The following is a 16273-nucleotide window of genomic DNA, read 5'->3' as shown; positions in this document are numbered from 1 at the left end:
ATTACAAGACTTGATACATTTGTGTACATTTAGACTAATAAACAGGTTTTGTTATTTTGTAGGTTATTATTTATGTATTTGGGAAACATTTAATATATATATATATATTATGTTTTTTCAAATCACATACATATATGTCAATACTTTCAATATTTGTTTTGTGAGATTTGTTTGAAATACTTTCAAATAATGTGTTTTTGTAAAATCAATATTTGAATATAACAATCATTGTTTTAGTTGATCATATATATTGAAATACTTCCGAGGTTTCTGGTAGGTACACAAGTAATGCACTGTATTTAACACTATCAGATGTGTGGATGTAAAATTGGGTCAGCGCTGTGTACTTCTGAATGAGGGGCTTTTGCTTTCTTCAGCCAAATTGCAGTGGAGGGGATTTTGAGACACTTATGTCTGCAAAACCTTGCCGTCAAACTTGAAACATTGGTGTGAGACAAGAAACTGGTGTAAAAAACGAAAACAAATGGATGTATATTAGCATTATGCTTTCCAACAAAACTGCACTTTCCATGCTGTGCAGTTGCATCTCAGAACTCCCTGACGGACGTATTTTTCACCACCAACTATTGCAAATGCAGACATTTCTCCTCCAAATACAACAAAAGATAGATGTGTATTTGTTCCTTCATAGTAGAGCACGGAACATAAAAACATTTTAAAATCAACAGATAACGGTCAAGGGAAATGAATACCATATCTTTGAATATAACTGGATCGAGCTTCGTTACTGTGAATGGATGCAGAATGATCAAAGTCAGTCTTAAAGGAAAATGTAGCAAAAACTTTATTTCTTATGTTTAAAATGACACGACTGACAAGAAAGAAACAACAACCTGGATTAGAAACAAAAACACAGTAGCGAAACAAAGTGGATGAGAGCTGGATGACTGGAAAGAGCATTTAGAGTTGGGGCGGTTTGCTTCAAAAGGCTCTCTGAACTCATTTAAGATCGTGAATGTTTATATTGCATTATTTCATCGCCCGTCTCCGGGTTTGATTGAGCTCCACTCATGTTAGTCTGACTCCTGGTGTGCAGAAATCAATGATAACGACAAACCAGTTTCCTCATTGTTGCTTCAGATAATCCCTAATCAAAACAAGCGCTAACGGTAATGTGCTCACAGTGGTGTGTTGTTGTGTATTCCTCGGGCAGATAATGGTCCCCTGAGAGCCGGGAAAGGATTAGCAATGAAAACCAGGTTTGAAATGTACTAGGTCTGAATGTACTGTGAGCGTGTCTGTGTGTGTGTGTCTGTCTGTCTGCGTGTGTGGGTTAAATTAATTCACAGGGAGAACCATGCCGTGTGGTTTTCTGCATGCAAATGACTCCAGAGCAGATCATATTAAGGAGAAGGGAAATCGGCGGACAGCTTGTGGATGAACCGTAGCTCTGCACACGTAACGGTGCGACTGAATGGAGGGTGGGAGATGTCTGTATTTTCCAAAGGCCTTGGACAGAACGGATGGGCAGACGGGCCGTGGTTTGGTTGGTACAGAGGCCTGTACTGGAAGAGAACAAGCAAGCAAACACTTACAACAAGCCCTGCTCACAAATATGACTATTTTACATGAATAGTATACGGATTTTTTTAAGTGTTAATAACTATTTGAGATTTTTCTTCCTTCCACGCCTGTTCCCTCCTCGGTGCCGCTGGGGGCTCCCCGCTGCGATACCTCGTGGATCGGGCTCGGGTCCGTCTCCGCAGAGGAGCCGGCCTGTTGAGATATTGACTGTGGGGCTGCGGTGCTCCAGTCGAGTTTCCTCCAGCGGCATTCATGTGAAGCCGAGCACGGTATCAGGGTGAACGAGGGTGACAAGTACAGTACTGCGCATTTCAGTGACTGATCTGTCTGCGTGATGCGGTGTGTGTGTCTGTGTCTGTGTGTATATGTGTGTATGTGTGTCTGTGTGTCTGTGTGTATATGTGTATGTCTGTGTGCATGTCTGTGTATGTGTGTCTGTGTGTATGTCTGTGCGCGTGTCTGTGTGTGTGTGTGTTGCGTGTCCGTGTGCATGTGTGTGTGCACATGTCTGTGTGTGTGTGTGCGCGTGTGTGCGCGTGTGTGTGTGTCTGCCTGTGTCTGCCTGTGTGTGCGTGTGTGTCTGCGTGTCTGTGTGTGTGTGTGTATGTATGTGCGCGTGGGGGGGAGAAGTTACTCCGTTTCTGACAGTTAAAAAAGAATGACTTGCAGGCAGTTCTGTACCAGGTTTGAGGAGAAAACACAAATGCATGAGAGAGGCCTGTTTTCGTGATTTCCTTTCAGTTCGTGGAACCGCGTGGCTTGAGCAAAATCTGTGTGGAAAAAGTGACTACCTCACCTTATTTACATTTCCCTATTTATGGTCTGTTGGTCGAAGAATAAAATCAGACGCTTCGTTTTTGATTCTGGATACATAATGATGTTTTTTTTGTTTTTAGTTTTAACGTTTCTTTCTGTCAAAAAGGGGGACAGTGTTAATATTACCTGTAAGAAGTTTGCTTGTATTTTGACTCCAGCCTGGGGTTATTAAATCGCTCGGCTCACATAAACCAACCAGGGTGTCAGCAGAATCCAGGGTCAGACTCGATATGGAATAAATCAGGAAATGCAGGAGAGGCCGGGATATAATAAGCACTGCGCGCTCAAATTCAGGGCAGGGATAAGAAGATTAGCGTGGTTCTGTGCTAACCTGTGGATCCCATTTATGGAAATCGGAAACATCTATCAGACATACGATTTGTAGGATATGAGATCAGTAATGAGAGAGAGAGAGAGAGAGAGAGAGAGAGAGAGAGCTTCCAGAACAATTCGAGCTAATCAGGGTCATAAATGCGTTATAAAAATCAACAGGATAGGTTTCATAGATGCGGAAATGGAAATGAGTTAAATACTAATTTGAAATGTGCTGTTAATCGGAAAATTGGTTTGATAATTTAACAATAATAATCGTAAACTTGCCGTAATTATTGGATTTAAAAACATAGTTTCTGGCTCCTGACTGATGCTCTTTAGCTTAATTTTTAGATTCTCCCTCTGAAGTTTCTCTTCCGGTACATTTTTTGGTCCATCATTATTTTTTGTTCCTTTTTAACATTGTCATAATAATTAAGCTAAACGGCTGTACGCTTATCAACACTTGTGCATTGTGAATGTCTCACAGATGTTATTGTGAATCCTTAAACACACCTTCCGCCGAGCTTGGGATACAAAGCATTGAATGAATAGACTGCACAGCCTTAGGAAAAGAGGAGAAAATGGAATAACTAGAAAATAATAATCTTGATGCTTATGCTTTACTCTGGGGGAAAAAAGAAAATATAAAAACTATAAAGTAAGCATTTTGGCTTATTAATTATACCCTTAATTAATCAGTTTGAGTCTTGCATTATTAAGTAAAAGGGTTAATATTAAGTATTAATGTTTTTATGTTCTTACATTGATAAATTAATGAGGCACAGTGTCGTTAAGGAAAGAAAGAGCCGCTTGAAAATGGCATAAACAGTGTGATAAAAATTGTATGCTAAAAAAAAATTAAAGTTGCATGAGCATGATTAATATTTCATATTCTGGGGTATGAGCAATAATGCTGATATTCTGGTTCTGTGTGTGTGTATTTTTCTTTCTTTTTTGGTGTTTTTTTTCTTTTCTTTAACCCTTACCTTCCCCTGAAAGTGGAATCTGCTTCACAGGGCGAGTCGCTGCAACCGAGGCCACCCCAGTCAGTCACTGCAAATAATTGCTGCTGAGAATAAACACGCTTTGTGAAATAGCGGTAATTTGGAACAATTAGTTCTGCTGCAATTAAGGACCATTATGCTCACACTGCGGCAGGAGCAATCGATCGGTCCTCAGAGTTTCCGACTAGACACACTCGAGTGTCGACATTATTTCACCCCTGTCATCACACCGTGCGTTATGGCCTCCTAGCTAGTTCACTGTAAACCTGTACAGGAAACAAAAACCTTGACCATTTTAGTTGCAGGACTTAGTGAGAGGTATGAATGCCACAGGAATAGCATCTGCATTTGACGCGCACTTCGCCCGAGCTCTGATGCTCGATCACATGTACAGCAGGTAATACACAAAGAAGCACAATCAGGTATATTGTGCTGTAATAGTCAAAAAGCAACACACAAACCTGGCAGAGCATGATTCGTTTATTGAATTCTGGAATTGTTAGTGTCAGTTGTCAGTGGTGTAATTGGACTGTAATTGATCACTTATAGGAATCACAAATTACTCCCCTGACGTGTTCCCCAGGTCGCCTTGTGTGTGACTGCAAATTGGGTTGAGTTTTATTTTGTGATTAAAGATGTGCAGCAACACATCCATTCTGGCTGACCTTGATCTTTCCTAGAGAGCGTCCCAGTAAAAGGGAAGTGTAGGTATTGTATCCACTCATTCGCACATTCAGTCATTCTTTAAATACATTATTCATTCCTTCAAATAGAATCATTCAATTGTGGACCTAGGTTCAGTCTTTTTTTTTTTTAACATGGATTTAACTGTGCTGAGCTGCAAAGCATGGCTTATATGGGAAGCTTTTGTATTTGTCCAGGAATGCACCTTTTCTCAGATTTGGAAAGCTGCAGGATCTCACCCGTGTCTGTTCATTCATCGTTCGCTGCCGGGGGTTTCTGAGATTCGATCTGGGATCCTTCTGTCTTCGGGCGGAATCTGCTAAATACCTGAGGGCAGTATTGTCAAGCCAGCAGCTCAGCGTGTTCCCCAGGAGTGCTTGCGTAGATTCACACCTGCGCTTCTGCAGAGTGGCCAGGAAGTCACCTGGGGACTGGTGATGATTAACATAAAAGTAATGTTGTTGCTGTTAATCCTCAGATTGTCTGTAATACAGTGGAAGTCGAAAGATGTGTCACTCATGGGCCGACATTTCCAAAGATTGCTAAAGGATTTACTCAAGCTGTAACTCTGATACATATACTGCCTACTCTGTATACTCAATTAATCTTCTCTACTGTTGCTACTATACTATAATGAGCTCCTGCACAACACACACAACTTACATCGTAAACTCAACTTCATCTGGCAAAAGAAGAAAAAGTTTAGTGTAAACAAGTGAATTGTGAGAGTTGCTGGAAACAACTATATTGGTTACAAGTTTTCAGAGTAACTGTCCCTAGAGGGATGAATACTGCCTGGGTTGGCTGATTTTCTCATTGTTAAAAGAAAACAAGAGAACTGCTTTGTGTAAGCCATGTTTGAAATGAAAATCTCCCATTATATGCGCTGTACCTAGAACCCAAGTTAAAACGCTCAGAAAGCTGAGCCTTTTCCCAGAAACACATTCGTCAGTCCCTTTCCTTCAGCGTTCAATAAAACGACACGGGCAGTTCAGCTGCTTCTCAGATTGTCATGTTCCGCACAGACATTAAAAGAAGGAGTAGAAAAAAGTTACGCACTGTGAAAAGACGGAATTGTGTTTGAGAGCAAATGCTTAATATTTATATATGCACTCCGGCGTATACCGCTACAGTGAAGTATGGGCTTGAATGGGAGAATAGCGGATTCCCCACTGATGTCTGATGTCTGCTTATTAGGTGCGCGTCTCCGGAGTACACCACCGGGGTCCCCCGAGTCCCCCCCGAACACGGGAACCGGCATGCGACCAGTTACGAGGGCAACCGAGCTGTCACTGCGTTTCGAGGAACCCGCCTCGATGCCCCGTGGAAAATTTAAATAAACATGCAGATTTAAAATATTAAGGCCTCCCCCGAACTAGAATTAATGTTCTAATTCCGTTCCATCCTCGTGCAATGGGGGAAGCACGAGTAATGAGGCTGCGTCTGAAAGAGCAGCTCTCTGTGAATTGCAATATGGTTGTTCTCTCGGCAGTGCCGTTGAGTAGTTGACTCTCACCGGAAGTCAATCTTTACGTTCGAAGAAATGCAACCGCACTTCGTTTCGCGACTGTGTGTACATTTCGTGATCGTAGAATTAGAGACGGCTATGGAAGCTCCCAGTCAGTGTTTACCACACCTGGGAACACATACTGTTGAAATCAAGCTTCTGAGCCATCCTTCAGCGTAGAGTTACACTTGGACGTGACATTTAGGTAATGAATTAAAGCCCTCCTTTGCAAAGACCGGGACAACATGCTTTCTGGTTTACACTCCAGATCCAAAGTTTACACCCTCCCTGTCTTTCCTTGGTTCAATCTGCCGTTTTCCCTCTAGATGCATTGGTGATCATCAAACTGTGAAAACACGCCATCAATAAAGAAGCAGAGTTTAATTCACAACAATTATTAAACTTCAAGACATAAAGATGCTTCAAATGGAGGCAAGTGTATTTGCAGCGACCGCAGTTTCAGTTCAGTTTTTGTGTTTGTATTCACAGTTTATGTTCGCACTGTTGGGGGTAATGTAGGTGCAATTTCACAGGTTTATTAGTTTTCTAGAGTGAATTTTTGTGTGCAGAGAAGTTGCTTTACTTTGGATGAAATGTTGGTTGAACTTTTTTTGAACTATTTTGAACAGATATCTCAACTCAAAACTCATTCCTTATATGAACACTTTTCCTGCACCTACCTTTAACTGGCTTCTGTATGTCAAGAAAAGAATGAAGAGACTTTTATTATGAATCTTTTAAATACTCTAAACCTCGTTCGGTGCGCACCCCTGTTGTTATCAGAAATATGTTGGCAAGTGATGTTTTACCTCCAGTCAGTCCTCACTCTCCTGCAGTGCCATACCTTTGCAGAACTGGCCGAGACCCAATTCATGACCCAGTGGCTATTGGCACACCTGGATTTCCTGCACTGCTAATTGGTTTAGGCAGTATACGGCGAGGGCTGTGCTCAGCCTTTTCCTCCTCTCTCCAGGCTGCAGTATATCTGTCCCTCTGTTGCCGCAGATATCAGAAGTCGCTAGATCATAGAGGCTCGTGCTGGAACAGAACCATGTACCACAGCAAAATGCTGCTTCTTAAGGAACGTGTCTCGAGAAAAAGGACGTATACTACCCACCTGGTCCCTATGCTTGCTTGCTTGCTTGCTTGCTTTATATATGTATGTATGTATACCTTTATTTATTCACTCATCCATGTTTAAACAGGATTTTGTCATCTCTATTTACACACTGCTTTGCTTTGGTTCTGCAAGAACTGCTAATGCAGACGGTTCCTTCACCGGACTCTCCTGCAGCCTTTCTCTGTCGCTGGTCTGGCACAGTACAAGGGCGTGGGTTGGAGGAGAGTGGGCGGCCAGATGTTGTAGTAATCCATCCAGTACCTGTAGTACAGCTCTTCTCTGGTCCCCCCTCTGCTGCTTGGCAGCGTTGCCTTAGTTCTGTCCTGTCCTCTCGCCCATGAACTGTATTCCTCCGGGACCCTCCAGCAATCTCTGCTTATTGGAGCACAGAGGAGCCGTGTTGGTTTAATACCCTGAAAGGGACTGTTGAATTTTACAATCCTCACATACATAGCTATATAGGCCCTACACCTGTTTCAGTTTAGTAGCTTTGTGTTTTTGTCATTAAAAAAAAAACTTTACTTAAACTTTGGTACTTTACCATATTGAGCAGCCCGCTCTTACATATGGATGAGAGAGAGAGAAATTCTCCCCACCTGCGACAGTCATCTGTCCCACTTACGCTTGCATTGCCACAGACTGAACCAATTTATTTCTTAATTGGAGTTTTAATTGCAACTGTAAATCATTGAATGAATCTCAACCAATCAAACCGCCAGTCTCCCAAAATTGCAGCCCGCTGTATTTAACCAGGCTGCCGCGTTGCGTTCAGCTCCTCCCTTTATATCCGTCCTTCCCTCCGGCCTCTGAGTGTGTCGTGTGGTCGGTGCTCAAATGAATGCTTTATCAGTGTGTGCCGAACAGGACTGCCCTGTGTTAAGCATTTTTTAAAATAAATAAATAATGAATGGTATGTTTCTAGTTAGTCTCTGTGGTCCTCTGATCATGCAGATGAAAATAGAGGTTTATATTAATTGTTTGGTGGAAGAGTGCAAAACCGATTTAAATCTTTCAATATGTGCTGTATACTATAGGTATACGGAAGTGTACGTGTGTTGTAGTGTGCTGTATTGTAAGTGTACTCTACTGTAAATGTGCTGTGTACTGTAGTGTAAGTATATTGAAGTGTACATGTGTTATACTCTACTCTAAGTGTGTTGTAGTGTTAGTGTGCTGTGTGCACTCACTGGGTGGGTTAGGGGTGGGACTGGTGTTGGCTTCCTCAGTCAAAGGTCCGTCACAGAGCAAGTGCTTCTCCACTGTCCCCCACCTGTGGCGTTTCGGCCCCCAGTTGCCTCGTGCGCCGCTGAGAGGGACGCGGCCAGCCGTCACCGCGCTCTCTTCAAGCGCAATTTCACAGTCTTTTGGCTCAAACTGCTGGCAGTGTTCCTGAGGACTCGGAGGAAACAATTCCATAAAGTGGCATAAATTAATGTGACTAATTAACATGATGTTAATTATTTGTAAATTGCGTGTTTGGATACACATTACTTGAGAGGCGTATGTTACGTTGGATGCTTAACGAAACAAGTGACTGCTAATCCCCTCTCTTGAGTGTTTGCTTTCTGAAGCTTGGCCAATCAACAAGGGCCTTCTTACAAACAAAACAACAATTGTAAAAAACAGGCAGATAAAGAAAGGGCATTTAAAGGAAAATAAACGAGGATTTTGAATTGTGGCTTCGAGCATTACAAAGGGGCCTTGTGTAACCAGCTGTTCTCAAGGTTTCGAATCATATTGAAACTGTCCTGTCTCTTTAGCGAGTTATCAATCATTAGTAATTAGACGACCATATGGTTGCACTACATTGCACTTTTTTAAACTCTAAATCTACCAAGATATATATATATAAATGTAAGAATACAACAGAGCATCGGCCCCACAGCTAAGTACACCGCTCTGTGGTTTTCTCCGAACGCCGTGCTCGTTTTTTTAATCTCGCTTTTCTGAGGTGTGTGCTGAAGACTTGTGAAGCAGTGAGGTGTTTCTCCTGTAAGCAGCCAACAGCTATAATGAGGGATCTCTCTCTCGCTCTCCCTCTCCCTCTCTCCCTCCCCTTCCCACCACCCTCTCTCCCTCAGCCTTTGGCTATAATGAGGGGTCTTGCTCTCCTTCTCCTTCCCTCCCCCCCTCCTTCCCTCTCTCTCTCTCCCTCTCCCTCTCTCCCCCTCCCCCTCTCCCCGAGCCTCCAGTCTCGAATGCATTAACAATGAGAGTAGCTCCCAGGCTCAGGGTTGCATCATGTTTGTTTCTTTTCCACAGGGGACCTTCATTTACACATCCAAACTGGGGCGCAGTTCACATCTCTCGGTGTGCTGAAATCTGCCAGCAGCAGCTTTTATTAGCTTATGTATCTATTTAGTACTTCCAGACTCCACAACTTCCAGGCAAACTCAGTCACAGTTTCTTTCTTTCCCAAGTCCGAGAGCTGCGTCCCTAATCCTCGTTGATCTGACTCGGACGCCGAGGATCAGTCTCTGCCGTTTAGTGTTAAAAAAATACAAATAAAACTCATCAGATTGTTTTAAATGCAGACATTAAAAGGGACTGGTGTGATTATTACAGCCTCGGACCATCAGATTAATAAAATGCGGACCAGGTTCTGCGGGATGGGATTAAATGGGGAGAGTGGGGATTAGAAGAGTTGAAAAGCGTTTGTAGGAACATGGGACCACAAGTTTGGTAGCTGTAACGCAATGAAGACACTGTCAGGGGTGGCGGTTTCCTAATTGGGCGGTGAGTGAATCCCTGTCTTTTTCTCGTCCCCCACAGCTATTGGGAGAACGCTGATCCCTCGGTATTTCAGCACGGTGTTCGAGGGAGGCGTCACAGACCTGTATTACATCCTCAAACACTCCAAGGAGACATTCCACAACTCCTCCATCACGGTGGACTGCGATCAATGCACCATGGTGACGCAGCACGGAAAACCAATGTTTACGAAGGTAACCGTTCCTTTTCATCCCAGCAGGGAGAGTTTCACAGCATTTTATTTTATAGCTTTGTTGTTGTTGTTGTTGCTTTAGTGCACTTTTAAATGTACGTGCGCAGAAGAGAGCTGATTGGCGTATTGTCCTCTGAAGGGTAGTTTGGGATTTCATGGGATGGACTTATTTATTTGGAAATGATGAACAAAAATGTATTAAAAGCGAAGGAAGCAGATCTCTTGTTGATTGGGAGGGTAGCATTGGTTTCGATGGGAGGGGGAATATGGAGGTGTAAGTGAAGGATCGTGGAGGGAGGCCTTTGTTTCTGGAAACGAGTGATTTCGAATGTGGGTTTAAGTGAAGTAATACATTCTGTTTTGCGAGGCCTGTTAGCAGAAGAATAAAATTGTAAAGAAGACGACAGCAATGGATGCAGCTTCTCCTTCATTTTGTCTCGATGGTAGCTCTCTGTAAAAGGATAACCTTTGGTGTTAGTTAAAGATAGTTGGCCTCGAATTCGGTTATTTTAGAATCGAAATGCTGCTTTTAAGATGTAGAAAACGTTCAGCGTAGGTCAGTTGAGTGAGATCTCACACTCTCTCTCACTCTCTCTCACACAATCTCACACTTTCACTCTCTCTTACTCTCTCTGACTCTCACTCTCTCTGACTCTCACTCTCTCTCACTCTATCTGACTCTCTGACACTCTCTCTCACTCTCTCTCACTCTCTCTCACACTCTCTCTCACTCTCTCTCACTCTCTCTCACACTCTCTGACTCTCACTCTCTCACACTCTCTGACTCTCTCTCTCTCTCACTCTCTCTGACTCTCTCACACTCTCTCTGACTCTCTCACACTCTCTCAATCTCTCACACCCTCTCTGACTCTCTCACACTCTCTCTGACTCTCTCACACTCTCTCTGACTCTCTCACACTCTCTCTCACACTCTCACACCCTCTCTGACTCTCTCACACCCTCTCTGACTCTCTCACTCTCTCTCACACCCAGACACACACCGTTCTGTGGCAGTGTCTTTGCCCGAGTGTGGGCTCTGCCATTAAGGCACATGGGAGGCAATGGCCTGGGCTTTCCATATTGCCTGCCTGGCCTTTTCTCAAGTATTTGTGGTGTAAACCCATGATGAGAGTATTCCCCAGTGAGAAGAGGGGCCCGTTGGTATACTCTTCAAGGGCAGTGCAGGGCAGTGCATTTGTATATTGCTTAATTCTCGTATATTGCTTTCAAATTGGTGGATTTTGTGTTTAAATTACACTATGCAGCAAATGCGCAATCACTGAAGGTATAACATGCATGAGATGATTATTCTGTCAAACGCAGGCCTGCGGTTCTTTTGTCTGAGCAGTCTGTGTAGATGTCTGTCTTTTTTCAAGGAAGCAAGCAATGTGAAACCAACTTGTTTTAGTAGAGACATTGTGTACAGCTTCTGACAGCTGTTTTATGACTGTTTCGAATGATGTGTGTCAGGATGTTTCCTTAAAAGATCCTCGGTGGACCAACAAGGTCGGTGACGTCATTATTTTGAACTCAGCAAGTGTTTATATATATATATATATATATATATATATATATATATATATATAAATATATCTATATAAAAAAAAAAAATAGGTGACACTTCCTCTGAGCTCTGATGTTGATTCATAGATTAGTGCAGGGGGAATTGCAGTCATTATTGTGTGAAAGAGACAGGAGTCTAGGGCTGTCACTGATGACTATTTTGGTAATGGAGTATTCTGTCGATTATTCTGACGATCAATCGAGTTGTTCGAATAAAAACAAAAAAGTTTTTTAAAGTGCTTTATTGCAACATTCTTCTTGGTTTTCAATATAAAGTGTCAATGTGTGTTAAGCACACATTTGTTTTGCCTTAGTGTTTCTAAACCAATAGCAAAGAGATTTTTCGTGAGTGTTTTTAAAACAAACATTTTTTATTGTTTAAAAATAAAAAATGTCTCTTGGGAGATGAAAAAATGGCGGCGCTCTGAAAGTGCTAAATTAAGGAGAGCACTTTTAAAGGAGTACATTGGGGGATGTTTTGAACATTTTACTGCTTCTGAGACCGATAAAACTTAATTAAGCAATTTTTAGTAAACTTTTAATTGGGCACAATTGTTCAGTACTGTAGACCGATATGACAGCGATTTGGAAGGGGGGAGGGCAGAAGTTTATCACAAGGGTGTAAATGTGCGGGGGCGAAGGTACAGATTTAGTAGTTTCTAATCAGAATCTCCTTTTCAACCCAAATAACAGAACTGACACAAAAGAAAGCTGCTAAGATGATTAAATACACAGTAGTAATAGTCAGAGATGTATTCAACACCGCAAACCTGACCGGCGTGTTTCTCCTCAAAGGAGAAAGATCACATCTGCGCCGAGCCAAACACACGCACTTGCAATCAATGCAGAGTAAGCAATGTACATTTATTATTATTATTGTTATGATTAAATATTAGTGGTAGAAATAATGACAACAACAATACATACACACTTTGTATTGCACTTATGTTGTAAGTCACCCTGGATAAGGGCGTCTGCCAAGAAATAATAATAATAGTAATAATTTAAAGCTGCTTTTATATTTGTTCAACACAGACCGATTTTAGTTTTTGTTTTTGTTGTTTTGCTGTGTAGTTGTGCGGGGCTTCTAGACAGGTGCGCTACTTGTATTCTACAAAGAACATTTTGGGAATTCGTATACATGTCTTTTAGGTGTTTATAAGCCGGGTTAATTTTAAAAACAAAGTTTTTTTGAGAATAAAAATGGTGTAACATAGGTTTCTTTGCTAATGCACGTCTGCATTCATCCCAAAAATAAACGAATTGTAGAAAGAATGAAAAATGTCTGTGTTACGTTTCTTGTGATGTATAGGTTTCATATGATCATTATGTGGTCCTCAGTGCTCTGGGGGTTAACAGAAGCCTCGAGGCAGTACGCTTTAATCGAGGATTTTTTTAATCGCATTACTCGAGTTACTCGATGAATCGTGACAGCCCTGCAGGAGCCTTGGGAGAAGTGCGACCCTTGAAAGCTCCTCTGTGGCCGAAGTGGAGAAGTCGTTTTGGAATAAATGCAGGAGCAAGTATAGGGGCCCAGCAAGAGTTAATAAGCCTGGGCTCACTGGCTTTCAGCAGTTCATTCAGAATGTGAGAGGGAAGTGACAAACTCGATACTCCGGTGGTAATTGAGCCGGCAGCGTTTGCCATCCCAGGGAAAGGAGCAGAGTGATCTTCCCGACGCTGGAGCTGAGCGCCTGACTCACACGGAGGACCGCGGCGCTCCAGCCCCCAACTGCTGCCCAGCCATGAACTCCACTGCCGTGCGTGTGCGTGTGCGTGTGCGTGTGTCTTCCTCACTGCCTTACTGTGGAAGCAGCCATTTATCCGTACTGGCCGAGGCAGGCGCAGGAGTCGTGGTCAGAGGGAAACGTAAAGGAAGGCTTTTAAGTTACACCTTCAAGTGTGAGTGCCTTTGAGTGCTGTTGTTAGAGTTACCAGAGCCATTGAGGAGCATTATTGTGAGCAAAGCAGTGACGTACAGTACCATGCAAAGGCAGGTGTGAAAAAATGCTGTAAAGTAAGAATGCTTTCAAAAATAGACATGTTAATAGATTATATTTATCAATTAACTAAATGCAAAGTGAGTGAACAGAAGAAAAATCTACAGCAAATCCATATTTGGTGTGACCACCCTTTGCCTTCAAAACAGCATCAATTCTTCTTGGTTCACTTGCACACAGTCAGGGATTTTATAGGCATATAGTCAGGTGTCTGATTAAACAATTATACCAAACAGGTGCTAATGATCATCAATTCAATATGTAGGTTGAGACACAATCATTAACTGAAACCGAAACAGCTGTGTAGGAGGAATAAAACTGGGTGAGGAACAGCCAAACTCAGCTAACAAGGTGAGGCTGCTGAAGACAGTTTACTGTCAAAAGTCAAACACCATGGCAAGACTGAGCACAGCAACAAGACACAAGGTACTTCTACTGCATCAGCAAGGTCTCTCCCAGGCAGACATTTCAAGGCAGACAGGGGTTTCCAGATGTGCTGTCCAAGCTCTTTAGAAGAAGCACAAAGATACGGGCAACGTTGAGGACCGTAGACGCAGTGGTCGGCCAAGGAAACGTGCTGCAGCAGATGAGACCCATCATGCTTACTACCCTTCACAATCGGAAGATATCCAGCAGTGCCATCAGCTCAGAATTGGCAGTGTACCTAGAAGAATTGATGCTGTTTTGAAGGCAAAGGGTGGTCACACCAAATATGGATTTGCTGTAGACTTTTCTTCTGTTCACTCACTTTGCATTTAGTTAATTGATCAATATAATCTATTAACATGTCTATTTTGAAAGCATTCTTACTTTACAGCATTTTTTCACACCTACCTAAAACTTTTACACAGTACTGTACATATACATACACAGCGCCCCCCCCCCCTTACACACACACACTCACACACATACACTATCATTATGAGGACTCTCCATAGACATAATGATTTTTATACTGTACAAACTATAGATTCTATCCCCTAACCCTAAACCTAACCTCATTAAAAACTTTCTGCATTTTTACATTTTCAAAAAAACATAATTTAGTATGTTTTTTAAGCGATTTGAATTATGGGGATTTTTTTTTGCATAATAACCTTGTAATTACCAGTTTGTAACCTTAAACCACATAAACCCGCCCACACACACACACACACACACACACACACACACACACACACACATTCTGCATTTTCTAAAATCTGGTGTATCAATGCAGTTTAACTGAACACCTAAAACACCGTGTACACAGTCACCTCATAGTTGGGCTGCATTTTTTTTTTTAACAAAATGAAAACTTCTCTGCTCCGTTGGTGAATCTTGAAAATGTGTATAATATTCCTTTGAAGAGCATTGCCTAATAACATCCATGTCTTACAAAAAGAAGTGTGCATTAAAGCCCTGCACGGGCCCCAAATCTAGGCCCCAGCCCGGCCCTTGTCCGACAGCTTATCACAATCTCAGCCCGAGTCCGACTGGAGCCCGTGTTTTTTTTTTTTTTTTTTGTTCCCATTACACAGCCTATATACTAGTATATACCTATACTATAGCCTATATATGTTTGCAGCCATTAAAATAGTTCAGTTTTGTTTTTAATGGCAAAGTACTTCTATTTATTTTTGTTTCTTTATTAAGTTAATTTAGAAAAATGTTTGGAGCATTTTTTGTTTGTTAAATTAAAGTTTTTGTTTTTTAAAGTGACGACCAAGCGTCCAGCTGCCGACAGTGAGTTGATCACGTTTGATCAATTTAGCCTCTCAAATCAACACTTGACTTGCCTACAATAAAATCCATAGATATACAACACTTCAAGCATATCACACAATGTTAGTTTAAATGTTTATTATCACCACCACAGTAAAAAGGCATTTTTGACAAGCTGACCAGGCTGCTCTGCTGCTCGCAACGGCGTGCGGAAAAACGAGCGAACAGGCTGTACGATCTAAACACATCAAATAAAACACGCAGGTTATCTGACCTCAAAAATCAAGGCGTCACCACAGAACATGGCCATTCTTATGTCCAATAGTTTCCAACAGTAAGACTAATGAAAATGAAGTCCAATCAAACGAAAAACAAGACAGCCTCCTAGTCTTAACATGGTTACAGCCAGAAGAACAGTCTCTTACAGAGCATCGTGGAGAAAAAGCCCAGCGTCCACAGTGGAGGTTTCAGTCAGTCCTGCTTCTTCTGTATCTTCCAGCTGCGCAGCCAGTCTGCGCAGGCGTGGTAGCAGCTCTCCGGGAGAAACCTGTGTGCGTGTGTGTGCGTGAGCAGACTGTCATGCGTGTCAGTGTGATGGGTTATAAAACGACTTTCTATGTTTGTTTTACCGTCATCAACTTCTCATAGTTTCTTTTAATTAATGAATGTCTAAAATATAAAAAGGAGGAGGAGCCTAAAACAGGCCCAATGCCCGGCCCCCATATGAACTATGACGTGAAAATTGTCCCGAAGCCCCCCGGCCCGAGGGTTGTAAATAAGTCAGGGCCCGTCGGGCTAGGGCTGAAATGCAGGGCTGTAGTGTGCATACTGATTAGGTTGATTGGCTACAGTTAATTGCCCTGTAGTTTTGTGTGTGTGTGAGTGCGGCCCTGTAAGGGACTGGCATCCTGTCCAGGGTGTCCCCTGCCGCTGCGTTAGACACCGGCTCTCCGTGGCCCTGCACTGGATGAAGCGGTCACTATAAATGGATGAAATGATGACACATTTTATAGTAAGTCCTTTACCCCCCCGGAGAGTCTAAGAAACCCGAGGACTGTGGCCGCTGTCTCT

The 16273-nt window shown here is 42.4% G+C and overlaps 1 protein-coding gene across 3 annotated transcripts in view; it reads left to right on the top strand.

The window, feature by feature from the left end:
• Window positions 1-16273, top strand: part of LOC136764218 (LIM domain-binding protein 2) — an 86760-nt gene that overhangs the window by 38789 nt on the left and 31698 nt on the right. For all 3 annotated transcript variants that reach the window (XM_066718072.1, XM_066718070.1, XM_066718073.1), the window contains exon 3: window positions 9764-9936. In XM_066718072.1, coding sequence (XP_066574169.1) covers window positions 9764-9936 — 173 coding nt within the window. The remainder of the gene's footprint in view (window positions 1-9763; window positions 9937-16273) is intronic.

The sequence above is a fragment of the Amia ocellicauda genome, chromosome 12 (genome assembly GCF_036373705.1).
Source record: "Amia ocellicauda isolate fAmiCal2 chromosome 12, fAmiCal2.hap1, whole genome shotgun sequence".
Lineage (NCBI taxonomy): Eukaryota > Metazoa > Chordata > Actinopteri > Amiiformes > Amiidae > Amia > Amia ocellicauda.
This window is presented reverse-complemented; position numbering and strand designations above follow the sequence as displayed.